This window comes from Solea solea, chromosome 15 (genome assembly GCF_958295425.1).
Source record: "Solea solea chromosome 15, fSolSol10.1, whole genome shotgun sequence".
Taxonomy (NCBI): Eukaryota; Metazoa; Chordata; class Actinopteri; order Pleuronectiformes; family Soleidae; genus Solea; species Solea solea.
Genome location: NC_081148.1, coordinates 23,283,121 through 23,310,554, shown reverse-complemented (window position 1 = coordinate 23,310,554; position 27,434 = coordinate 23,283,121). Strand labels below are relative to the sequence as shown.

Below are 27,434 nucleotides of genomic sequence, written 5' to 3'. Positions count from 1 at the left end.
GTCCTGACTGCAGGCATTGCTGTTAAAATGACGATTTTAATGTCACATTAAAACTTGTAAAACTTACTGGATGTGTGATTTTTGGCCACTTTTTTTGCAGTGTGTTGCAGAAATAGACAGAAAGTTATCATAGTGTCAATGATATTGACATTATAGCAGCAAAACGACAGAAAACATGTCCCTTTTTACAGTCACTTCAGTGTCTATGCTGAATCTGAACACACGAGAAACATAAATATTATACTTTTTAAATCTATTTTAGCAGCTGTGCAGATCCTCCCTCCCTCTCTCTGCCTGTCTCGCTCTATATCTCACATCCAGTGTGAACCAGGCTTTCCTCTAATCTCTGGAAAATGTCAGATTGAGCCCGTGTTAGAACACAGCAGGATAAAACGTCCTAAGCCTGGATCGTCTGGAGATTCTCCCGCTGTTGTGACCGCGTCTGACTCAGACGACGTCCAGTTGTGTTTTGTCAAACTTCAGAGTCGTCTGTGCAAATGCCTGACACGTCTGTTTTACTCTGCATAGTTTATATTTTATTTGTAATATTAGGGTAAGGAACATGTCTCTTGTCGTATTTATCTTTTTTAGCTTCTGATAATATTGCAGCTCATTTTCTATTCTCCCCACGCGTGTGTGTTGTTTTTTTACTTGATGGAGCAAATGAAATGCAGCCAATTTCCCCTTGGGGATTAATTAAGTATTCTGATTCTCATTCAGATATCTGACTGAGAACACGACTCTTTGCCCGGATGTTCTGGAGATTCTCCTGCTTCCTGTGCCACAGCTGTGTTCATCATCATCATCATCATCATCGTCATATGTGGAGAAAAAACTGTGGATCGTGTCCAGACCCAAATCTTGGACACATTGTCTGGAGTTCACGTCATGAAAACAGCTTTTTATTGCGACTGCGGCGCTGTTTGGTGTCATCGAAAATCACAAAAGACACTTGACACCCCCTTGTGCAAAGATAATGAGTGAGAGCCATTTTTCACAGTCTTTTTGAATTAAGCAGTTTGTAATCACTAAATTGTCACAAAGAAAAGAAAGAAGAAAAAAAAGCCCCGGCTGTTGCTGCTTGATTTGTTCCAAAAAAGATTAAAGGTCCAATATTTTCATATCAATGTAGTTCAGTAGTTTCCTTGCAGTCCTGTGGGCTTTAAACAAACAGATCAGACCACTTAAATCCCACACTCAAACACTGTTTCCTCCGTGTGCAACAGAAGGTCCTCATCAACACCTGAGCCATATCACTTTGCACAAATCGACTGTGCACCATTTCTGCAAGTGGTGGGAGGATCCCAACAATAAACTAACAGCAAAAGAAGCTCCTACACAGTTCCTTTGTATTGTACATCGATTTGTACCTTCTTCTTTTTTTCCTCATAAAAACGTGATTCAGTCGGCAAGTGGGGATCAATATAAATGTGGATGGCGTTGGGGTTTAAATATCATTGTGACAAACTGTCTACTCCAGCTTTTAGGTGGGGAGACTTCTAAGTCTGAGCCTTTGTGGATTTAATTGAAACATTCTAGAAGTGTGACAGTGGGAAAAGGAAACTGATGAACATGTCACGCTCGGAGAAGACAGGACAGTGTGTGTCATCTGAGCTCAGTGTGTGTGTGTGCGAGAGCGAGAGCTGACGACAGGAAGGTGCAATGACAGCGAGTCCATTCTGCTGCTCAGAAACAGCCACTGGTGATGAGAGTTTCCAACCACAAACACAACCGCTTTGCTTGACTCTGAAATGTTTCCACAACGGACGTATAGAAAGCGGAGCTTTTATTTTGAAATCCGCCGAACCACCGGAAGTGGGGAGTGTGAATGTAAACGTTGAGAGTACCGCGGAAGAACATGTACATCGTCCGTTGTATCCTCACATCCTGCATATGTTTATGAGTTTTATGGATATTTTACAGAGTTTTGTATGAAAGTAGCAGTAGGCTACAGTGTTAGCCTGACAAGCTATCATACACTTTCCTGCTAATGTGAAGCTAATTCTGTTGATGGTTGTACACTTATTTACAAAGACGTTTTGCTGTCTTTCTTTTCCGAGTTTCACTCTGATTCAGTGTTGTCATTCTGACTTAATTGTTGTTGTTGGGGAAGTCATTAAAGGAGCAAAGGACGCTCACTTCCTGGCTCTTGAGAAGGAGTTTGGCTGGCTGTCTATTTACGTTGACGCTTGGGAGCGAAACACACAAAGAGAACAGTTTCGACATGTGCGGCGCGAATCCCAGTCGGTGACGGCCATTTTTGGCAGCCATTCTCACCTTTCCCTTGCTGATGATGAAGAAGGTGTCTCCTCGGGCCCCCTGTCTGATGATGTACTCTCCGTCTTCATAATGTGTCTGTCAGAGAAAGAAAAGAAAAGTGCTTCAGTCAGGAGTTTTATTTTTTTATTACATAACACGACTGCACTCCCTGAGTGAGGATGATTTTGTTGCCGTGCGATAAAATCTCAATTTGATTTCTTTTTTTTTTCCTCTCTCTTGTTAATACCGCAGACCGAGGTGTTTCTCTACCTTCCTCCCACAGCTTACACGGACATGCTTCTGTGACCTTGAATATGAATAAGCAACTAAAAGAAAAATAAATGAATAAATCTGCCGTAGTTCCTCTGCGAGAGCAAAAGCATTACAGGATATCCATTCATCAGTGCATTTTTCCCACCCAGTATTTCTGCATGGTTCAGGTTGTGGGAGCTGGAACTAATCGCCCGCCTGCAGCATAGAGGCTACATACTGTACAGTCTGGACTGGACAAGGCTAACACACATTGGTAAAGAAGTTGCATTCACACAATTGTAACCTTGAGTGATGGAAAATAAATACTTCTGTCCCAAGGACAGTGTCTTTGTGTGTATTTGAAGTGATATGTGAAATGTGGCGGGACTTAATGTGATGTCCACAGGTTAGGATCCTTTATTTTGTTTTTGCTTGGAGTTTTCATCATTGCATCAAACATACACATCATGCTGCACCTTCAAGCACAAGTCCAGACTGAAAGCCTGAGCTTGGTATTTCCTGTTGGATCATGAGCAGATCAGCACAAAAATGTGGCTGACATTTCAGGTATTTATTCTCACACTGCTTCTCCCAGGAAATGTACACCCTATAGCATAAGCCTCACTTCAAGCACTGTACTGAGCTGCTGGTGCAGCAATCCCAAGCACAACTTTTAGTTAAAACACCGCAGTTGTGATGTTTACCTTATTGATTTGTACACTGTTTATTATTCTGAAATTAACAAACAGAGAATGTCCAAAAGTGACTCATTGGAAATCAATCACAGGACAATAGGATTAATTATAGAAATGGGGGAGGGGAAAAAAAAGTCAAGAAAGATGGATTTAACTGCAGCATCGCCAAATAAACAAACTGAACCACACATCCTCTGCTTCAAGTTAAATACAAAACCCCAATGACATGTTTGAAATGCCTTACAGTTGCTTTCTCAGTACAGATAATCAAAGCAAAAACCAGTCAGCCTTGCAACAATAGCATTGATTCATTCCAGTTGCTTGTAAAGTCCAGAGTCAGAACTAGGAGTATTTGCCTTCCAGTTTCCACAGAAACTGCTAATCTGGTCCATTTGATCTATGAATTATGTGGTATTTCATACATAAAAACACCACAGCAGGACATTACTGTGTGCATCAAAGTACTGACAACGAAAGCTTCCGCTTCCTGTTGATACTCAAAGTGGCCATCTTTGCGTTCATTTGTCCATCATCGTGCACTTAGTAGGGGAGCATTCAATGATTCAGATGAAGCAGAGCAATACCACCGTAAATCGTGGGGGCAGTGTAGAGTCAATAGTCCAATCAGTCAGAAAAACGATGAAGAAGCAGGGAAACAAAAGATGCTGCCAGAGCTCGCTGGTTTATCCTTGCAGCCACAAAACCAGCTTCACTCAAGGCCTGTACATACATGTACTCTGCAAGAACAGAGACATTTGCTCTTTTTCTCGAGAACAAGAACAAAGTTAGTTCTGACCACTTACTACTTACTAAGAGACTCAAGTCTTCATAGGGAATTACAATTACATTTCTGCATTAATCACACCCACTTAAAATTAGTTGTTGGACATCACACGAGAAAAAAGCTCTGCCAAGATAATGTGTTAAGAACAAACTGTAATATCTCCCAAACGAGGGCTCCTGGGAGAGAGAACTAATTTCTCTGTTCTTGCAGAGTATGTACAGGCCTTTGAGGGGCTATGTGGTGAAACAAGTTGTCAAACGTCGCAGTGGACATGTGGAGATATCGAAAATGCCGATCCACACCAATGAGTAATATTCCACATCAATATGACGACGTAAATTCAGTGGTCTTAAGTTCCACCGCCAAGAAATCCGCTTGCGTTTCAGCTGATTTTGGATCAAGCACAACAAAAAAAAGAACCTTTTCAATGGTTTGTTGATGTCCTATAGAGGGCCGTCCATACCAGTGCAAAAATACCAGTGCAAAAACACGCACGGAGGTGCAGTAGAGCAGTGACAAAGATAATGTTTAGAATGGACGGATGTAAATAGAGTATAAATGGGCCTTTAGAACAATCTGGTGGCTTCAGGGCTATCCAATTAAAATTTCTGACTCCTAACTGGGAAACTGCGACATCCAAGTACAAGCACACTCTCATCTTGTTTCAGTTCTCTTCGCTTCCTGTCCCTCAATTACACCAAGTTGCCCTAATCACTTTCACCTGTATCTATTTACCTCTCCTTCCCTCTGGTGTGGGTTAGTTCTTGTGTTTCCCTCACATTCGCTGCCACATTAACTGTCTTGCACATGTGTGACGTCAGATCACACCTTCGCCTGTTCCTGAGCTGACACCTGTGTACACTGAACTCTTGTTATCACAGGCTGTCATTTTCGAGCCCGAACCTGTCTCCGAGTCTGTCCTCCTCCTGTTAGCACTGCTGGAGAATAGTCCCCGTTAAATCGGCTTCGCGCAGGTGCATCATCACTTAGGGCTTGTTTTATATGTCCTTGATTAAACAGATCAGATTTAATCTGAAACTCCACAATGTGATTTTGTTTGTTCTATTTCTTTCCATTTCCTTTAATCACACTGTCCCATCTTTACACTTTCCACTTCACTCTCTGTCACTGTTATGCAGAGGGTTGCCAATGCACTTTCCCCACAAACCTTTCTTCTCCCTGATGGATTTGTCCTCCACCATAAAGGTTGTTACGTGTAACCCACAGATTTACCTTCCCCTGCCTCTCCTGCCCGTCCGTGCCTCCGCCTGGTTCAGAGCGCTGTAACTAAACTGATTCTCCTGATTCACTATTGTCAGTTTTACCTTCACCACCTCACATAAAAATGTTGTGATTGTATTTTTTGTCTTTCACAAATTACGGTCCTCGTTATTGACTGTGCTGTGTGTGAAATATTCTTCTTTGGAACGGAAAGATCTGGACTCCTTGCTAGTAGTGACACGCGCAGCGAGTTGCACTGACAAAAACAGCTGCTCCACACATTGAAAGCCTCAATGTTCGGAGCACAAAAGATCAAAAGAGCAAATGAGAATATGTTTGCATAACTAAGTTGTGCCTGAGAAAACATCAAAAGACGTTGCGAGCAGATTTGAAGAAAACCAAGCGGTGTTGACACATCTCACACGACACACTAAATCACAAAAAACATCCCAGGTAAAACAACATACCAGTGATTTTCCTGGCAACCATTCTTTTCCATTTGTGTTTTCGTGAAGAGGATGGATGAGCGAACTCCTGAAACGTGACTTTCGTAATCCATCATCATAAAAACTGTGTCCACACAACCTTTCTAAAAATTGATATTGTTGTTATGAGCTAATGCCATCCAGACTCTTCTAATCAAGCTGCATTTACACAAATATGATCATTTCAAACAATTTCCTTGATTTTTCCTCAATTTTCCAGTCAGGAAAAAAACTGAGTAATGGAGAGATAAAGAGGCCCATGGAGGAGGGGAATAGTGACAGTGCCATCTAGTGGAAATAGCATTTATATTCTCCATATGCCGAATATGGCCAAAAATGACACCATGTGGTGGAGAGTAGTGAAAATTATAGCTTCCAGATTGACATCCAGATATAAAGAAATGCTATGTTAATATTATGCTTTAATGGTATGGTGAGATTGGAAATTGCAGTTTGACATTTTTGGCACTTAATGGTATGAGTGTAAGACTTGTTTGAACACAGTGTATTTTAGCCTTACTGTGGAAATAAGAAGATCACATAAAACACCGCCCATGTGCATGAACACAGGTGAAATTGTCAAAAGATGAAGAATGAAAAGTATTTAAAATGTGCACAACCGGCCCTATGGTGACGATTTCTTTAGGTTCTTTTTTTTCATGGTGTATCTACTGGCAACCATGTTTACACTGAGCATGTGTCTGCCTCTCTTTGGTTTGGGGTAACAATGAGGATGCACAACAGTCAGCTTGAGTACAACCACACTTCAACAAAAGCCCTAACTTTGCCTATAACTTTCTACACTGACTGTCATGCCGCTGTAACAAGTGAATATCCCCTGTGTGTGATCAATAAAGTCGAATCTAGTCTAATTTGATCTAATCTTCTCACCTATTTTCTGACAGTTGTGATGCACACACACACACACACACACACACTGTTTCTGCTTCAGCAGATCACTCCACACACAGACACACAACCACACTGAAAAGGTGAAAACATTCCCAGCTAAGGCTCAAAATAGATGTCACCGCACAACAAAAAAACGAAATGGATGACTCTGTTCGCTTCTTTTACCCCCTCTGAGGACTGGAATGGCTCCTGAAAGCAGTTTACTGAATTCCTGAGCAGGTTCATGAGATTGGCTGCTTTTAGCAGGTGGACCATTTACTTTGGCATTACCACACTGAGCACATACTAAATAGCAACAATTGCTCCTAAATCCCAACAGTGCACTCTTGGCGCCGCTAATGAAATATGGAAATGTATTAAGACGTGTATAGGAGGCTGCAGATGGCAGACACTTTGGATAAAGGCACTTACCTCTTCAAGGACATCAGCAAGCTTGCTCAGAATGTCGTCTTGGAGGCCATGAAATGTGGGAACACTGCAGGAAAAAAATGAAAGACAGTGTGTTTTGATAATAGGATACAATTCTATTTACATATTAACTCTAATGCAACCCTTTCTTAAGAGTTCTTCACCTTAAGTGCAAAATATTTCCCTTTTTTTCAGTTTCAATGGTCAGAGTAAGACAATAAATCAACATATTTTTAAGCATTTTAAACCTTTTTTAAACTTATTTACACAATAAGAAACACAAAATAGACAACATTTCCCATGTACAACATGATGATGAGATTTGAAGGTAACAGCCCAGGACGAAAGAAACTACACTCTCATCGCCTTAAGTACAAAAAATGTCCCATTCATATAAATTGCATAAACATGTTTTTTTTCCTAACCAACATAATTTATGATCATAAAACACAAATTAACAATTGTTCTGCTATTTACAATACAACACTGCCACCTGCTGGATTCCCAGAAACATTACATCTATGCCAAACAGGAAAATTGGTCAATATGATGATATTGATGATATAGTTGATGTTCAGAATGAAAGCATAATACAATCGAATGCATAATATATATGTTTTAATGACATGGAGGTTAAGATATATGAGATTATAAAAGGTTTTAATGGGTACGTTTTATGTAGTCAAGGTGAAGAACTTAATTATTTCTTTATGGCATAAGAGCAGCAGTCAGGGTTGACAAAATAAATAAGATGAAAAAGCATCAAAAGTTGCTTAATTTCTGATTTAATCTTATGTGATTGTCAGATGAAGAACACTTTACATTACTGTACATCTATAATTATGGTAGAAGTACAGCAATCACTTTGTCATAAGCAAGTAATATTATAGTAATGCTATCTTGTGTTTTATACTATTAACCAAGTTAAATTGAGGATGAATTGAACTTCAAAATGTGATAATTATGAATTTTGATTCACAAACATTTTCCTGTTAAGGTCTTACACTGATGGTGGCTGACAGTAATAAGGTATTACCTGGGCATTACTTTGGGAATAACATTAGCTACTTCTTACCGCACGTGTCACCAAACAGTGTAGCTCCCAGCTTACATTGACTTTGAAACAGTGACTTGCATAAATATAGGCATACAGAAGAGGTAAAAATCAATATTAAGCTGAGTGAGTTTGGCTGTATATTGTATTACAGTATTTTTAACATGCCTGGTTACACAGCAGAGCTTTGCTGGGTCAAAACACCTGTATGAGGCGCCAATGTTTGGTCTGTTTCCTTCCATGAACACCGGCAGCGTGTTATCATGCCTGCTGAATAAAACTGGCCCAATGTTTATCAAGGAGGAGAAAAAAATAAAAATAACCCACGCTGGTGACCAAAGGCCTTATCCCTCCGTATCATCTCTCTCCCTCTCCCCCTCTCATTTTCCATGCTTTATTACAGTAATCTGAACCATCTTGTCTCTGCACCCAGACCCGCGCCACTGTGTGTGTCTCTCGTTGTGTCGCTGCTGCTTCCTATAGCGGAGCAGCTGCGCGGCCGACATGTAACATAATAACTCTGCAACCCTCAAGCAGTTGAGCATAAACATGGAAGCTTCTGCTGAAGAAACACTGTTACAGATAATTCATAATAATAATAATGATACTACAGCGCTAAAGGGAAAGTGTGGGTTGTTTTTTATTCCCACTAATGCTCTCTTTTTAATTACTTTTTCATTACTCTCATTACATTTAATTTAATTTACTAACATAAGTTTAATATAATATAGGTTTATTGTTTCTCTCCAATAACATAGGTTTTATGGTCTCGTTTATTGCAATGATTTTGTTATCCTCATTTGTGAGAACTGTAGCTCCGTCAGGCCAACCTAACTGAGGGAGCATTTGTGTGTATACACCAGCAGCACAGGGGGTGGGCGAGGACGAGAGGTGGAATGACTTCACTTCCACAACTATTCATGGTTGCTTTGTCCAGTTTTCCGTCGTATTCCAATCTCTTAGAAGCCGTCTCACTTTACTGTCGCAATGTTTCTGTTGCCTCCGTCTGTTTCGACAAAAAATAAATCACTTCCTGTGTGCAGCACGAAAATACTGGGAAACACAGAGATAGAAAGTCTTGTAGAGGTGATAGACTTAATCATCTAGTGTGAACTCATTTGGTTTAAATGTAAGAGATACTTGTTTATATTTAAAATTACGCACTAACAACTTTACGTTACAGGTGTCTGTTTTTATTTAAGTGTGTGTTACTGGGGTGTTTTTCTTTTTTTACTAAAGAATACTGCAAATTTAATTATGTTCTGCTGGTTTTCAAGTCCCATGAGGGAAGTTTAAAGGTCAATTCTACTTCATAAATGTCTCCAGATTCAGGACTGAACTTGGGAGGACAGATTTGTATCTACACTGCTCTAGTTTCATGGAATATATTATATATAAAAAAAAGATCTTAAACTGTCACAATCACCTTGGGAAAATTTATATCAATTTTAAAGGACAGAGGTGGGGAAATTGGTCATTACGAATGTTTTTCGAGTTTCTTTTTGATCATTGTTCATGTTGTCCATGTCTTTTTATTCATTTATTTAAAGGTCTGGAACACAGGATATGGTGTTGTATTTATTTTATGGTGTCTTTGTATCATAAGTGTAATTTTTAAGGAGTTTGTGTAAATAAATGAAATACAACCAATCATTTTGTGACTGCGAGCACAAACTAAGTCAAATTCCCACCAACATTATGAAGAAACATGTTGTGACTACTGCTTTAATTCTATGCCTCATAGCTGAATTCTTAATCTAAATGGACACAGAGTGATGACTAATGGCCCACTAACCTTAAAAACAATAACACAGAACTGCATATTTAGCGCTCCGTGTCATTTACACACAGCCCTTGTAATTCCTCCTCTCCTTAAACTAAACATTACAGGGGCAAAATGGATATTTTAATCCTCACAAGCATTTATCGCCTCCCATATGTCATAGACTGTGTGGTTTTCTTTTATGGTCTTTCTGAGTTTCTCCTCCACAACAAATGCAGAGCGAATAAATAAATAATAAATAAAATTAAGTTGTACATGAACACCAGATTTTGTGTGTTAAATTTGAAATTTGAATAGTATAAAACATATTTAAAGTCACACTTGTTAAGCTTGTCTCAATGTCCAAAAACAGGCCAAAAAATGGAAACTATGTACAGGCGTTTTTCTCCTCTCTAGTGACAAAGATGCTGATTCTCTGGCTTCCTGCAACAGCGCGAGTGAAATTACCGTAATAACGACATGTTGGCTTTGACGTTCAACTTCTCAGCTTTCAGAAACCGTTTCTGATAGCACAAACCGTCGCGTAATTTCGATGATGCAAAGTGCGCTTGTGCAAACATGTCGTCTTCGATACACTCAGTGTTAAATGGTTAAAAAAGAGTGGACGGAAGAATACGTTTTACCCATTAAGTTGCAGTCGTTACATTAGATCTACTTCGAAGAAGCAGAGCATTAATACAATGATCTACACACTGTGGTTTAACTAATGCTGTACATCTCTGATTTCTCCCCCAGGGACCCGTTTATAAACCATACACACACAGTGAGCCTAATCCAAGCAATATGTACAGTATATCTATTCAATATTTACATATTCACTGGAATGTTATGTAAGAGCTGCTGAGAGTCAAGAGCCTCGCTGCAGTGCATGCTCATATGCTCTGGGAAAGGAAGGCAAGTGGTTTGTGTCTTTTTCTTTTTTCTTCTCAGTTGGACAGGTCTGTCAGGGAACAGTGTTTTCATCTGTTCTCAAATCTATTTCAGGACTATAGGTCTTGCAGTCTGGTGAAAGGGTGGTGGAGATACATTGAGGGTGAAAGTAAGCTTATTCCGACTGGCCAGTAAATGTCAAACGACTCCAGTTTACAGACGACAGAAGAAAAAAAAAAAACACTTTGACAGAAAAAACAATTTCCCCCCCGAACTCGCTGTACCTCATGGCTGTGAGTCGACTGTCGTATCTCAGTAGGATATGTTTTTTTTTAAAATATAACAAGAAAACATACTATGGTTGCCTTACATTTCCCAACATAAAATTTCATATTATCCCATGGTCTTACACCCACTGCACATTGTTAAAAATGCATGCCAGGTTGTGCATTTTTGTCAATTTCATGTATTCTTTTATTTTTTAGTCTATTGTAAACAAGGTTAACTAAAATACTCACACTAACACACTTAAGCACCAAAAATGTCCTAATTGAAACCCATTCAAATCACTATTTTTGATTCAACATGACAAAAACATGGCAATTTAAGGGTTAAAAACTTTTAAAAAAATGAATGTTCTATATGTATGATGAGGACTGATGTTGGTTTAAACAATTAAAAAAGGAAATTAAAAAGAAATAAATACATTTAAATAATAATTAATTATACAATTTTATAGCTTCATCTTTTTCATGAGAAATTATTGGTGTGTTAACGTGAGTATTTTCTGAAATTTGACATTGCAAAAAAATGCATATAAAAAAAGATTTCTGCTAATCTTTTACATTATACCAGGCTGCAATAATCAAACCAAAAATAACCCAGTTTACATGAAGGTAATGAAAATAATTAATTTATTGTGTATTTTTAGACCATAAAATGAAGGTGCATCATGACAAAAACATGGCAATTTAAGAGTTCAAATTTAAAAAATGCATTAATATTTGGTATGTACTGTATGTAAAGAACTGATATAAAAAAAATGTTGAAGCAGCTCAGTTTACGTTTCTTTCCAATTCCTTAAAATGATCAATTTAACTGAGAAAAAGGTCAGCACAATAATTATTTATACAATTTCTGGTTGTTCAATGTCCATTTTCAAACCTAATATAAAAATCCTCAGGTCAGGGTTGATGTCAACACTCAATAAACATGGCAAATATTCAATGACATCCAACCAGAGTTCTGGTTCAGGGATTTAATGTGTATTTTTGATGTGTATTGACATAATGTCAGAGCTGCTTTCTCCTGAGAATCCAGATGAGACTCGCAAACTTTGTGTGTACGTTTTACCTATTTCGTGGGAACTAATTAGTATTTTGTGGCAACAAATTAGTATTGCACTCTACAAGGGTTTTTGTTACTCTAAGCACACACAGGTTCGGTAGAGGAGCACTTCTGCAAGTAAGTGAGCAATTTCTATTATATCCTTCATCAAATGAAGTAATGTGATAATAGTGGATCACATTTAATACAGAAAAGATGTGCAATATTTTTTTTTTATAATTGGCTCGATGAAGACCAAAGTGGCTGAGACACACAGAGAAGGGATGAGAGAGATTTCCAGTATAATTGCATGTCATGCATCTTCGTCACCGAGCGCTGGTCTCCCTCTGTTTTCTGATTAGTCTTTCTTTTATCCTGTTCTCATGTAGGCAAAAATAACAAGAGTATGACAAAGTCTTTTAAGTGATAATGGGGCTTCTCTACAGAGAAGCAGCTAAAGTGGGGAGCTCGATAATAGTGAGAGGGATGTTTATGAGCGTTATTAAAGGTAAAGTTTTTTCTTCAGTGACACACCAGTATTCAACGTTATGTAATTCAGTGGTAAAACATTAGGGCATTTTTTCCGAGAACAGCTCTGACGTATTCCCCTGAATTCATTTGCTTAATGAACTCATTGCGCTTGAGATTAAAGCCCCCATTCAACCCCATCTGTCTTTCAGGGACAATAAAGGCCCGGGTTCCTCACCTTTTCAGGAACTCCATATACTCTGTGTGCTTGATGAGTCCCGTCCTCATCATGATGGTCTGGAAACATTGTCGGTCGATGGCCCACAGCTTCACATTTGTAAGAGCTGGAACACACAGAATGAATAGACATGAGTGACGCCATCAAATATTCTTCTTTGTTTCCTTCCTCCCTTCCTTCTACTGGCAAACAGAATAATAAAAAGGGGCACATACAGTATACAGTATATAAGAGCTTTGCACAATATGAATATATAATGAATCGTATATATCATACGCACATTAAAGCATTTGATATTGACACCGGAATGTGAGTGGGGTCATAGTTCAGTAGCCTGTGTGGGTGAATTTACATTAATACTCTAAATGTTATCCATCCGTTACTTCCTGTTGCTGATCAGGTCGAGGAGAGAGGAGGTGTACTAGACAATTCACTGTAAATTTACGGCGGTTTTTAGAGTGAAATACTGTGCACTCGGTGACCACTTTATTAGGTACACTTTCATTAACACACATTATGTTATCAGTCAAACACATGGCAGCAACTCAGTGCGTTTAGACCGTGCAGACTTGGCCAAAACTGAGTCTCCGAAATGAAAGTGGAAAAAGGTGATTTAAGTGGCTTTGAACACCGCACTGTTCTTAGTGCCAGACAGACTGGTCTAAGTATTTTCAGAATCTGCTGATCCACAGGGATTTTCAAGTACAGCCATTGCTAGAGTTTTACAGAAGATCAGCAGTTCTCGAAGGAGTTGAACTAACTTGCAAAAGAACCTAAAATATCCACAACTGAGGTATGAGGAAGGTCGTCTCTGAAGGCAATACATGTCGTATAGATGAGCTCTTTACCTAATAAAGTGGCAGCGAATGTACATTTACAGGAGTATTTTGTTCTTATACTTAAATCTTTAATACATGTCTTGTAAAGTGGCGCTGCGCTTCGGCTGCAATGGTCAGAGCGAAAGCTGCCGTTAGTGAAATGCTTTAGGGTTTATATGAATTGGATATTGTGACAGCTGTCACTGATCTTTGTCTCCGTGTTTGGCCAATGGCACGAGTCTCTCCGTCTCTGGGGTTTACAGGAGAGTCGTATCAGAGAAGGCAGTGTAGAAAATTGCCTATAGGGCCCCCGAGCTGCGAGGGGGGCCCTGATCATAACTGATTATGTCGGTCTACAACAGTCATTCTGTGAGAATTCCTTTTAAATTATATGATTGATGACCATAATCAAAAACCCTCAAACCCAACAGTCAGCAGGGTTCTCATTTCTAATTCTTAAATAATAGCTATTTTAGCATTTACTTCATTTTTGTGAGAGGAAAACAACAGAGACATGAGAATTTCTGAATTTCTCAAATATAAGGATCAGGAAATACTGTGTGAGAGCTCTTGATACAAGCTTGGCTGTTTGGACTCTTAAGATGTGTGTTTAAAAGTGAAATTAAAAGTAAATAATAGAACAATTTAAAGTTCAACACTGCTATTGTTGTATCTACTATTATTTAGGAATGAGCTGAGTTGATACTCAGTATCGATATTGGTCCAATAATAGTCAAAATCACTGGATTGGATATTGGAACGATTCAAAATTTTAAATCCAATACCATCCAAACATTCTATACATTGCATGTTTCTCTATATGCAACAGTGTTTTAGCTAAATCTTGTTTTGGCCTTTTTTTATTCTTGATGGGAGTCATTGTTACAGGGTTCATACAGAGTTATATATACTATATTTCAAATGCAGTTGTTAGTACCCATTAAGTGACTGTAATGTACAGTACATAATCATTAATATATATGGCCAGTCCCTCAAGAATAAGGTTGGGAATCACTGCTGATAACAGGCCGAATGTAGGGCCCCCTGAAGCCCCTCAAATCGTTTTCAACGTCCCTGGAAAGTTGAGAGAAATCTGTCCCACAATACAAGCATTCCACAAAAAGACGGCGTTACCTCCCACCTCACCAGACACATTCAGGGGGAGACATGTGGGAGACGCGAGGGAAATGCCAAAAGGAACCAAAAGTGAGCCAAAAACAGCATCGCTGCCAGCAGATTTAATTGAATACCTTACATGGACGACTTGTTTCAAGTCACGCTGAAGCATTTTAATTGGCTGAAGGTCAATGAGTCTGATTCGACTCTGCCACAGGTTTTGTTTTTGTACAAAAGCCCTTGAGTCACTGATTGCTCTTTGAGATAAAAGGTAATTGTGCTAAGAGTTTGACGACAGTTATGTAAAAAAAAATTCAGAAACAATCACGCAGCTACCCTGGTATTTTTCTGAACAATTTCACAGAGCGATTGGGAGCCAGTCGTTTCTGCAGTGATTGTAATCTGTTCTTACCCTGAGGCACCAGCAACAACTCCAAACCTAAACACCCTGCAAATGAAGGAGGTGGAGGTTAAAATCCATTTGTAGTCTTTGCAGTAGTGCTTTGTCTTTGGAGATCTTACTGGAGGCTGATAGCCATGGATTTTATGTAGAACTGGATTTGGTCTAGTTTGAAAAGCAAAACCCAGGAAGTAGGATGGAAGTAGCAGTTAGCCACCAGGGGGCGACTCCACTGGTTATAATTAAATAACTCTGTCTTTGAGAAAAATGAGAAGTTGCCTACTTCTCACTTGATAATCACGGTCACTTTTTCTGAGAAGATAATGTCACAATCGCTATTTTCATGAAACATGATGTCACCGTTGGAAATTATTACTTGTGGAGTAAAATGAAGAATTAATCATTAATTGTGAACATGTGTGATTGAGGGCTCCTACAGTTACAGGTGATGTTTGCGAATGTCCGGTAGCAGTAGGAAACAATCAAATCTCGATTATTGTCTGTTGTGTTGCCTCTTGTTATCACCACATTGGTACGACGTCACACTTACGTATTTTTCTTACGTGACCATCGGGGCACAGTCCAGAAGAAAAGGTCCTGTTCTCAGTCACAACACAAGCCTAAACCCAAGGCTTTACCGTTCCAAACCGTACCGTAATAGAAACACATTTTAACGGACTCAAAAGTTTGAAATGTTATTACTTGTCTTGCTTTGGCTCACCCTTGTATGTGGTTTGCCTGCATTATGCTTCGAGAGCCCTCAGAGCTCCCACGTCCAACTGTGTTTCCATTTGTTGCAACAAATTCCTGAATAAAAGAAAGACAAGTTTCCCAACTTGCATAAAAGTGTTCTTTCTTGCCATTTCCCCGTCATTCTCAGTGTTTTCGCTCTCGGTCACTTTTGATTACAAAACACTTCACCTCGACAGAACGGACATCTGTTGCGAAAGACAGCCTTGAAGAATCCACGTGGGTTTTCAGCAGAGCCACAGACCTCCAGCCCACTTCTGAGAGTCATTGTGTTCAAGACGATTCAAACTAATGTCACACAATCAAAACTGGTTTGTTGAGGCAAGAAACATGATCACCAAAACATATGACAAAGACTTATTTAATGTCACCGAGCAACAGCGCACAAGGACTCGAAGATTCCGGCGCTCCACTTCAGGCTACCAGTGAATAGATTTTTGGAAAATATCTGTGGCTTTTCTCACAATGTCAGTGTACAAGCAGACGTATGAGGAGACAAAAGAAAAATCAATGTCTGACCCCAAAACAATGTGTGGTCACAGGGAAACAAAAGAACATTAGAATAACAATTATCATCAGACAGTCTATTTCATACTTTTGTCTGAGTGAGTGACCCGAATTCCTCACTCTCTGACACTTCCTCAGAGTGTTAAATATTACAAAATGACTTTCACTGATAAGAATGTGGTGTTTTAAATAGACGAAAGTTGGGATTTATGCTCACCACTCTCAGCTGTAAAGTCATAAAACAGGCTCATAATAACAGCAAACCCTGCACCTGAAGGGGAATGAGTCTATGACTTTAGGACGGCTATTGTGTTTGCACTTAATGGCTCTTCCCTAATAGTGTATGTCTAATGCCGTTACACCACATAAAGTGATGGCCATATTTCCAGCATATGCACTTTTGTATTTTAGCTTTACAAATGCAGAAGTTTACCTCATCTCTTCAGGGGAAATATTGTAGTTTTCAGAGTGAGATTTGGGGCGAAGGAATGTTGAGATTGTGTTAGTGTCATTCTGGAAAAGATCGGGTCAACACCGCCGCATGTACTTTTTTACTCCTCAATTTGTACTGTGGCACATGTGAGTGATTGCAATATAACATATATATATATATATATGTATATATATATATATATATATATATACATATTATTGCAGATCGAGATAAAATGTCCTCATTGAGTTGATTGTAATCAATTATAATCAAAGTCCGAGTGAATTATTTTAAGTGCCACAAGGGCGGGTGGGGGGTTGCATATTTCCAGTTATTCCAGAACATTGTGATTTGAAATTGTTGCCACATTAAAGGATCATAGTATGACCTCAACATTATTTGGGATGAGAATTAAGAACAAGTATTTCATTCCACAAACTGTACTCCCATTAACGCACGTTTACAGGATTTTTTAAGTCTTTTTAACTTTAATCTACAGCTCAGCATTGTTCGCTTTGATTCTTGTGTCAGACGTCGCGCTCGTGACTCTTCCAGTGACGACACTCTCTGACTAATCAGTGGCCGGCAGTCTGTCGGCGTCACGTTTTAGTATCGGCTCTGCTCAATCGGAACCTCAACAGAGCAGTACTAAAACATATCATAACATTCTTTTGTAATGTCAGTGATATGTTATTGTAAAATTCCAGTATGTTCTAGTTTGTTTTCACAGCTGCTTCACTTAATAGCGGCAGCTGTTGTGCTTTCGCCTTCCTTCTGTCAGTCGTGACATGAAATGCACAACTTATCATTACTATTAATAAAGTATGCACAAATAAGGAAGACACACACTTCCTGAATAATACAGACGGGAAAAACTAAATATAGGCAAATTACAGACAGGCTTTTGCCCATTTTTCAAGAAATGTCCATATTGTCCCATGTCTATATACTCTATATATACACACAGAGAGAGAATGCATGTATACACACAAGTATGTGAACTCACTCCCACAGACTCCACAAATCTTTCTTTCTGGCAGCTGTTTAAAATAGGTTTGAAACTCGGGGGAAATGCCCTCATTACACAGCCCTGACTCAGTTTTTACTTGGAAACACTTTCTTGGAGCAGGAACCCACACACACACATACAGAAAAATGTATACAGATATTACATATGCAGTCATTTGCTTCTCAAACCAGTTGCACGTGCACATCAGAAGTGCCTTTCTCAGGTATGAACGCGCTCGTGCTGCTGCTACACATGTAGGTAAACATTGACACGTGAGATAAGATAAGAAACAACCAGTGGCGACGTGATCCACAATATCACACTCCACTTGTCCTCCAACCAACAACGCTCATACAGTATATGGTGATGGGTCTTCAGAGAAATGATTAGAACAGTCTTTAATTTGACCCTGAAGCATCAAGAGTGGGAGGTTAGACATCATTGCCCCGCTGTGCACTGTGCAATGGAGTGTTTTGGCAGAAAGTGGGAGTGTGGGGCACTGGGAAATCAGATATGTAGGAAGCTTGCAGCACACCAGAGCAGGTAAACGTATTATTCGAAGACTTGACTAAATTGCGGTGAGACCCAGGGAGCTAGTTATCGCGCAGCGAGGCAGCAGATTAATGTCTTATGATGCCGATGTGTTGCCAGCCAGGAGCTCTACGGCTTTCTGGTGGCACATAAACACCTCAGGTGCTACTGTACGTGCCGCGATGGAGAGTTGCGGGGATGTTTTCATGCTCCGGCTGAGCGATCTTCAGGGCTTTATCAGGCATGTAATGGCAACTACAAATGTAATATTTAACAAATGTACTGTTTATAGTTGATGGTGTGGAAAATTAACATAATACTGTATGTGCAAAGCAGTACAACCCTACAATTCCTATTCCTAAGTACATGGACCTATTTTTCTTCAACCTTCTCGCAATGTATGTTATGTTAATGTATATATTTATATTTATACGTCTTTTGTAATGTATTTGTACTCCTTTGATCTCTTTTAATGGTGATATTTGAGGCATATTGAATATATTGGACAAAAGATGTTGAAGATGGAGCAGGAGGTAAAAGAAGAAGACCACAGAAGGTTCATGGATTTTGTGAAGGAGGACATGAGGACAGTTGGTGTCACAGAAGTGGCAGATGATTCGCTGTGGCGCCCCCTAAAGGGAGAGGCCAAAAGAAGACCTCTTTTAACACTCTTATTCCTCTAAATTAGCCATTCCTAAATTTGACAGTGCCGCTGAAGCCCAATTTAAATTCTGAAATCTTCTGGCTCTCACCTTAACCTTAAATTACCCTTACTAACACTCAAACATTCAGCATTTCTATAAATATGAATAGGAAGAAAATAACTGAAAAGATGCTGCTGTGACTTCATCTCAACTATTCCCATGGTGTCACTTTACTCTTATAACCGTTTAAATATTTAAGATATTTAAATCTGAAATGTTCATCCTGTCGACACACTAGGAATTGTATTTGTTTCTTATCAGTCTTTACGACTTGCACTGTTCAAATTTTAATTATAATGTGTGTGGCTTCTCCCTCGCCACATTGGACCACCTGCCTCCATCTTGTCCTCTCCCTTGTCTTCTCTTCTGCTACACCAACTGTCCTCATCTCGTCCTTCACAACACCCATGAACCTTCTCTGTGGTCTTCTGCTTTTCCTCCTGCCCAGCAGCTCCATCTTCAACATCATTTGTCCAATATAATCACTGTCCCCTCCCAAAGCTGGACTCTTTGACTTTATTTCCTAACTGTTTAAGCTGAGCTGTCCCTGGAATATGCTCATTTCTAATCCTGTCCATCCCGCTCACTCCCAGTGAAGATCTCAGCATCTTCAGCTCTGTCACTTTTAAACCGTACCACTGTCTCCAAGCCATATCATAGCTGGCCTCACTGTGCCTTTCATCATTTCTTTGTGAACCATGAGTTCTGTAAACCACACTGAGTGACCTTTAACATGCTTATATATTTATATCACATTTGCTGTTTCAAACGTGCGTTACCTAGCAATCTGCAACGTTTCCTTTTTTTTTTAATCAAAATCACACAAATGCATCCATTTTCCTCTCTGCCCTTGTACGCTTGTCTAAATTGAATTTCTTCTCAGAATAATGGATGGCTATTCATAGCCGCGCTGCCCACAGCTGAGCACGATATCATTATCATGTATTTTTTTTTTGTTGCGGTGCTCCTTCTCTGCTCTGCCCTGTCCTCGATTGCAGGTGATTGTCACCCGTACATTTCTCCTCATTATTCACTGCAGCGGATCGAGAGTGTTGATTGTAAATACAACCAAAAAGAGAAACACTAAGAGATAATATTCATGCGTGTGTCTGTGTGTGTGTGTGTGTGTGTGTGTGTGTGTGTGTGTGTTACCAGCAAGATGCAGGACGCGAAGGGAGTCACTCGCTCATTTGGATCAGTCATAATTCACTGTAAGTGAATTTCAGCTCGGGGCATTATGCAAATGCTCCACGTGTGTTTGTTCTTGTAATCAAATCAAAATTATATGAATGCAGGATGACATCAGCAAAGTGTCTCCTCTTCTCCGCTTAACTCTCACGGGCCCTGACACGTGAAAAAACATCACGACCTTATTACGTGTTACTGTAATCTCCTTTTGTTGTAGGTGCCATAACTTTTAATGTGGCTGTCTGGCCCACGGTGATTCAGCCGCAGCACAAAGCGCCTGCAATTTACACGGCAGATCATCCACATTTCTTTTCCTACAGCACCACGGAGCGGGCGCAAAACGTGGCCCTTAAAAGAAAATTACACCTGGGTGGCAAACAGTGAAGTGGGAGAGGAAACACTCGCATGATAAACATAATTTTTGAAAGTGTTCTTAAAGAATCTGACAGAAAATAAGTTCTTAAATAAGCTCCCTGTGTCTCTCCACAAGCATCTGTATAATAGATGCAGGGGAAATCAGCATTTATGATCAGCCTCCTGCGGTGCCAGTAGGTGCATTAGCTCTGGAGAAGAAACACAAAACTCCCATTATAATAAGCTTGTGACAAATGATGGAAAGTTTTTTGACTTGGCACGATATATTGTTAGCGTCAAAGGCTTCCGAGTTAACCAATCAAATCAGAGAAAGTGGGTCTGGAATCCTTGGAAATATTAATCTCCGCGTGTCTCCGTCGCTGTCTCGGTTATGATGAGGGTGTGTTTGAGTAAGAGTTGACACTTTAGCAATTGTGCATGATTGCAAGTGGGGGTTATGAAATACACCTCTGAGAACAGGAGTCGTGTCTGTAAACTAATTACTGAACACATCGACTGTACTGATTCCCACTCAGGAATAATTGTCTGGAGTTTTTGAACTTGTATCCAGCTGCCGCTGCAGTGATTACTAATCGAAAACTAAATTAATGTAAACTATTTTGATAATCCATTAGTCGGTTCGAAAGGTCTCTGATTTTTCAGCTTCTTAAATGTGAATATTTTCTGGTTTCTTTGCTCCATATGACAAACAAAATCATTAAAACTATATAATTTTTGTTTGTTGTATTATTTCCAGGTTTGGGAAACAACAATCAACATTTTTCAGCGTTTTCTGACATTTTCTGGACCAAACAAGTACTCGATTAATTGAGCTAATAATCGATTATGAGAATAAATATTAGTTGGATATCTAGTATCGATCAATATGAGCTTTCCCATCAAGTATTGCAGCTTGTCAAGGACTTTCCAGGATCAATTCCCCCCCAATTCAAAGACCAAATATGCTGACACAGCTTAAGATGGGAGGGCAACTTTGTAAGAGCCGCTTCACCCATGATGGCGTCCACTTTTATTGATTTGCAGCATGCTCTGCATCTGGACAAGTGATTGTCCTTTTTGGGATCATGGGTCAAAGTCAGTCTTTGTCATTTTCTTTGGTGAGATGTTGGAATTTTCTTTCGCAGGCATCACGTCTTTCTTGCTTAACGTTACTCGCTCGTTGTTGTGCAACAAATCTCACGTCAACGACGGAGAGAGAGAGACAGTGGACAGTGTTACCGCTAGTAATTACAACTTGACGTCTATGTACATCAAGCAATGCATGGCATGAAACAGTAGGTGGCATTTTAAGTATTAACTTAACTTCTTTATTGCACAAAATTTAATGACCCGTGTCTATTTAAGGCGATTTTCGAAAACTTTCAAGGGCCTTGAAAAAGAAGATTTAAATTCCCAAACTTTCAAGGATTTCAAGGACCCAAGAGTTGGGTGTGGGACATGTTACTATCGCCTATTTTTTCTCACAGCAAAAAATATACACTGAAAATGACGTGCATGTGTCAAAAACACAACACGTCCTATTCCCGTTTCAAAGTAAAAGCACTCCAGCATCTTTTATTGTGAAATACTGTATGTGCAGCTCCGACAGTCTGGCAGCTTCATACTGACGAGGCTTGGTATTATTTGAGTACAGAGGAGTATATACAAGTATGTTTGATGATGATTTTCAAAGAAAACTCATGAAAAGCAGCTCAGACCCAGTTTACTCTGGCAACTTCATTTCTGTTACCACCATTTTCAACTCCCCCCACCAGTGATTTCTCATAAATCCATCAAAACCACACTGAAAACCACATAAACTCTGCTCCCTTACACCGTTTGTTTTCGGGGAGCATCGAGTGAGCGTTGCTGTGAGGGGCTGTGTGGTGGAGGAGCGTAATCTCCTTTTCCCTCAAGTCATTAATAACATCAGCCAGGTCTGATTACATCTGGATGAGCTCGTCAGAGCGTGAGAAAGCAGGACAGGTCATTTACGCCAGACTGCAGTGTCAGAAAGCCTAAAGAAGAAGGAAAACGTTTGATGAGATTCTAATTATGGACCTAATTTTTGGCTGTTATTACTGAGGCATAAAGGAATGCAGTGTAGAGCAGGAAAACTGATACATTCCATCATGTTTGCCACTTGTAAACGTGCTAAAATTTCTGAGCTAAATGACAAACAGTGACTTACAAGACTAACTGTGAACTGGGGCAGTGAGAGTCTTGTGATTGCGTGTGCTCTTATGACAGCTTTGACAGTTCAGTGAATCCCAACCACAGCGTCCTGGACGGCTTAAATTAATACAACCTCCAGCTGCCAGTTCTGCCAATAGTCGCCTCGTGTGGAGTCTATGGACACAGAGCAGCAGCTGCTCGCAAAATATTAAATTGAACATTATCCCGCCAACCGTCCACACATGCACAGCCATGATGACCCATATTTTATTTATTGAAATATCCAATTTGAGCAGAAATTGTTAGGGTCTCTGGGAAAAAGTTGACTGAGTTTCATCAGCATGTTGTTAGAATGCTACATTTTGGGATCGCATCGCTCCATCCTGAGCTCCTCTCAACAGATGAGCAACGTTTGGCTCAAGTCAATCCCTCCGTCTCTGAAACACTCGGTATTAAAGATTATATTGCTTGTTTTATTGCCTCTTTAAGACTCTTTCTAACCATGTACAAATTGGCAAATAAAAAATAGATGATATAAAATAAAAGATACAAATACATCACTAGGGCTACAAGCAGCTCTGGAAGGGCCCTCACACCCCCCATACAGGGTGTGAGTGACCTCAATGGCCATTGTGTGACCCAAGACAGTTGCCAGTAGGTGACGCAATGTCCGGCTTTGCAGGTTATCATCGTAGAAGCCTGCTGCAAGGCTAGTGGGAACCCAGAATATCTAAACATAATACTTGCAAAATCATCAGATTGCTAAAAAACTTGCAGTTTTCACAGGTCCTGATGTGCCGGTGTTTGGTGTTTGGACATGGTGGGCTTCAAAGAATAAGTGAAAGAAAATGATGAAAAAAAAGAATAATCAGAGCGACACAATCGGGTCTTTGCACCAGTCGGTGCTCAGGCCGTAAATACATGAACCACTGTATCGATATAAATGTCCCACGTATCAAAGTTCCATCTTTTAATGATATGAGATACTTCAATGACGCTACCATGCCGTTATTTCCTAATTGCAACCCTTCAAACTCTCATAAAAGACGGGAAAAGCTTTGCTCTTGAGGAACACGCACTGTGCTCACAAGACTAAATGTTCTGAATCTGAATCTTAATCTGCATTTTTCTGTCGTGTTACCTTACTTCTGGAGGTAAAAAGGTTTTGGATACAACCCCAAAGAGATTTGTCTCTGAAATTCTGATTTATTCTGACATTATGGACACTGGTCAATCAGACTTCACTTAATATTCACAATGTCAAAACATCTTTTTTTTTATACATTAGGCCTCAAGCTTGCTCTCTCACATCATTAATTTACATAATGCTGGCAGGTTATAATGACATTAATTTTGAATGATGCCAAAAAAAAATTAATTAAACAAAAATTGCTCCATTGTTAAAAATAAAATAAAAAACATACTATTTTAACACAACTCACTCCACTCTTTTTTTTCATCCTGGAGTATTCCATTATCCTGTAGGAGAGTGGTTCATCTAAAATTAGCTCTGTGATTGCACAGTCGGTTGTGTTATTCCTTCAGAGTGGTAAACACTGTCTGTTTCCAGTTTACAGACTTTGTAATGCTGAGCAGGAGGACTCATTGTTATTCAAAATTCAAATTGAGTGGACCTCATCACAGTCTCTGGTACGCCTCCGATCATTCAAGTAATGGCGTCTCTTGATGGACAGTGGTGAGTCATGATGGGTAACGTTCTAACAGCAAAGATCATTTGCATTCACTGTTGCCTGAAGCTATTTTCAACTGTGCCACGTGAAGTTCATTGTTGTAAAATATTTTAATTTCAACAAGCAAACCGAGAGTGAGAGTCTGGAGCCATGCGTTCATTCTCTCAGGCTACATCCACTCTATTATGTTTTCATTTGAAAACATTTTCAAAAATTCACATGACTATTTCAGTTACTTCATTGAAGAAATTAACACATGATATCACGTACCAGATACCACTGTAGGTCCAGGGACTGTTGAGCCTGTCACGCACTCGAGGATTTTCCAATCTGACTTGATTTTAAAAACATGGTAGACCACAGACACAACAAACTTTGTGACCGATTTTCAACGTTTTAATCCTGAGAAAACACAGACTATAGATGATCCAGTTTAGAGACGCAGGACCACACACTTGGCATTTAATCAAACGATTTCAGGGAGGAGATTCCAGGGATTTGGGATCTCACAGAAACTCTTCAGAACGTAAACAGACATGGACGTGGAGTGACAGTGACGTCAATTAATAACTGATGTGTGTGCAATGTTTTGTGCTAGGAGCAAGGCTTGTACAAATTACGTTTCTAAACAAAAGCATGCAACATCCATTTCCCGGTCAACTCGCTATTATTGGTTATCACGGGGTTCTACTGACGCCTCCAATTGCTGTTTATGTTTTGAAATCGGGAAGACCCGAATCCATTACACTGCGGGATAATCTGGCCAGATAATCTGGTCAAAACAGCCTAAAACTGTAAGAGACCCAAGATTGTCTGAAGGCCAAGATCAGGACCAAAATCTGGCCAATTATCTTCTAGTGTGAGGCAGGGCTTTATCTTAGGTCTGCAGGTGTTAGCTTAGTTCAGTGTTTCCCAATCCTGATCCTCAGGTACCCACTGCCCTGCATGTTGTAGACCCTGATACAACACACCTGATTACAACACTTCAAGTTTGAGTGGATTTCAAGTTTGAGTGGATTTCAAGTATGGACGATGGCAATTAAAAATTTGAGTTTACACCACAAAAAAACACATTCACCTGTGCAGTATTGAGATAAAGTTGTGGGGAAAAAAGAGAATTACGATGAAATGATGTTTAGGTTAGTTTTGTATTGATTTTATAATATAAATATCCATTTCATATTGCTCCTTTCCCTCACTGGCTGTTTCTACAGTAACTATGAAATATTATAATGTACATATGTGCAATAATACGCCTCTTCCCACGAGTGAAGGTTAATCTATTATACATACAATGTCTTCTCATATATTTTATATATGAGATAAAAAAAATGATTACTTTAGGCCCAAGCACTCACCTACTGAAATTCCTGAAACGTTGGTGAAAAATGATATAAAATAATATAAAAATGGTACAGAATCACTGCGTGTCCCTACCCTGCTCTGACATTGACAGAAAACTGAAGGGAACACTCATTATAATTAAAAGTGAAGCTAATAACTCCAAACCCCGTTAGCCCCACCTTAAAAAAGAACCCTCTGAGACAAAGAAAGTCAAGCAGGAGTCCAGTTCTTCATCACTAAATTAGTGAAAATTACTGAACTGGAAGGCACATGTGTCACAGACGGCAGTGATAAAATGAAGGGCCTCCTCCAGATCTTCTGAAGTGGACATTAATGTCTTGGAGGACCACAAAGATCCCGAGCCAACATCACTTGGAGCTGTTGGTAACCGAGCTGCAGCTCTTGGAGCTGAGTGAGTGTAAGAGTTGATTGGGCAGCCTGGGCTGGGTTAGCTAACAGTTGAATAAGTCTTATGTCATCAGATTGAGTTTTTATGTAGACGTTATGTAACAACACTCCACAAACCAAGCGCAGTGGACTGTGATCATGAAAACCAAACAATGCTTTTCTGTCCTCGTCGCTGTCCATGAGCTCACTGCTGTTGTCTCTTAAGGGTTTTCCATTATTTCAATCTGCTTTGATTTAAAAATGAGCAGCTTACATTTCAGGATATACATACAAAACTGTTGATGCTACATTGCGTAATAAATGTGACATTTAAAAAGCATAAATGTGTTTTACTAATTAGGGCTGTGCAATTCATCAAAGATTGTGTTTCAATTATGAATATGGCCCCAAACATCAAAAGAAAACAATCTGAAAATAACGCTTTTAATGTTGTAATGGTGTTTTCTTGTCCCGCTTTCATGTCGGCGTGAGTAAAGATACAGTATATACGATGTTCAAAGCCACTTAATGTAAAATTAATTTCATTTGTTTTCACTTGAAGTCAATGAGCAAACGTTTGAAATAGTCGTTATTTCAATTTTGACCCAAATAATCATGATCAAGCACACTTTTACAAATCATATTTTTTTGTTTTGGTTTATTTAATTTCAACTTAATCTTACTGGGAAGTCACGCTGAGATCAAAATTCCTTTTATAAGCGAAACAGCGTCACTTAGCAGCAGCATACATACGGCACAACGAATAACATCAGGCAGCAATAAGTGCACACTAAGTGTAGATGAAGAACAAAGCACATGGCAGCAATAATTAGGTAATTATTTAACAGATAATTAAACCTTCTGCAGCTCTCAATTGCTTCTTTTTTATTCTACCTTTGTAATAATTTCAACAGGTGAGGATTTCAAGTTTGAGTGCCAAAGTATAGACGACGGCAATTAAAACATCGAGTTTACACCACAAAAAAACATATTTAACTGTGCAGTATTGAGATAAAGTTGTGAAAAACATTAAAAATACAAAGAGCATTAGGATGAAATGATGTTTGGGTTAGTTTTGTATTGATTTTATAATATAAATATCCATTTCATATTGCTCCTTTCCTTCACTGGCTGTTTCTACAGTAACAATGAAATATTATAATGTACATATGTGCAATAATACGCCTCTTCCCACAGTGAAGGTTAATCTATTATACATACAATGTCTTCTCATATATTTTATATATGAGATATAAAAGAATTATTACTTTA

General features: G+C 39.3%; 1 protein-coding gene across 4 annotated transcripts in view; it reads right to left on the bottom strand.

The window, feature by feature from the left end:
• The window catches only part of LOC131474277 (cGMP-dependent protein kinase 1), a 149,657-nt gene that overhangs the window by 48,683 nt on the left and 73,540 nt on the right, over positions 1 to 27,434 (bottom strand). For all 4 annotated transcript variants that reach the window (XM_058652058.1, XM_058652057.1, XM_058652059.1 and 1 more), the window contains exons 4-6: positions 12,756 to 12,861; positions 7,020 to 7,083; positions 2,278 to 2,355 (exon numbers count right to left, since the gene is read on the bottom strand). In XM_058652058.1, coding sequence (XP_058508041.1) covers positions 2,278 to 2,355; positions 7,020 to 7,083; positions 12,756 to 12,861 — 248 coding nt within the window. The remainder of the gene's footprint in view (positions 1 to 2,277; positions 2,356 to 7,019; positions 7,084 to 12,755; positions 12,862 to 27,434) is intronic.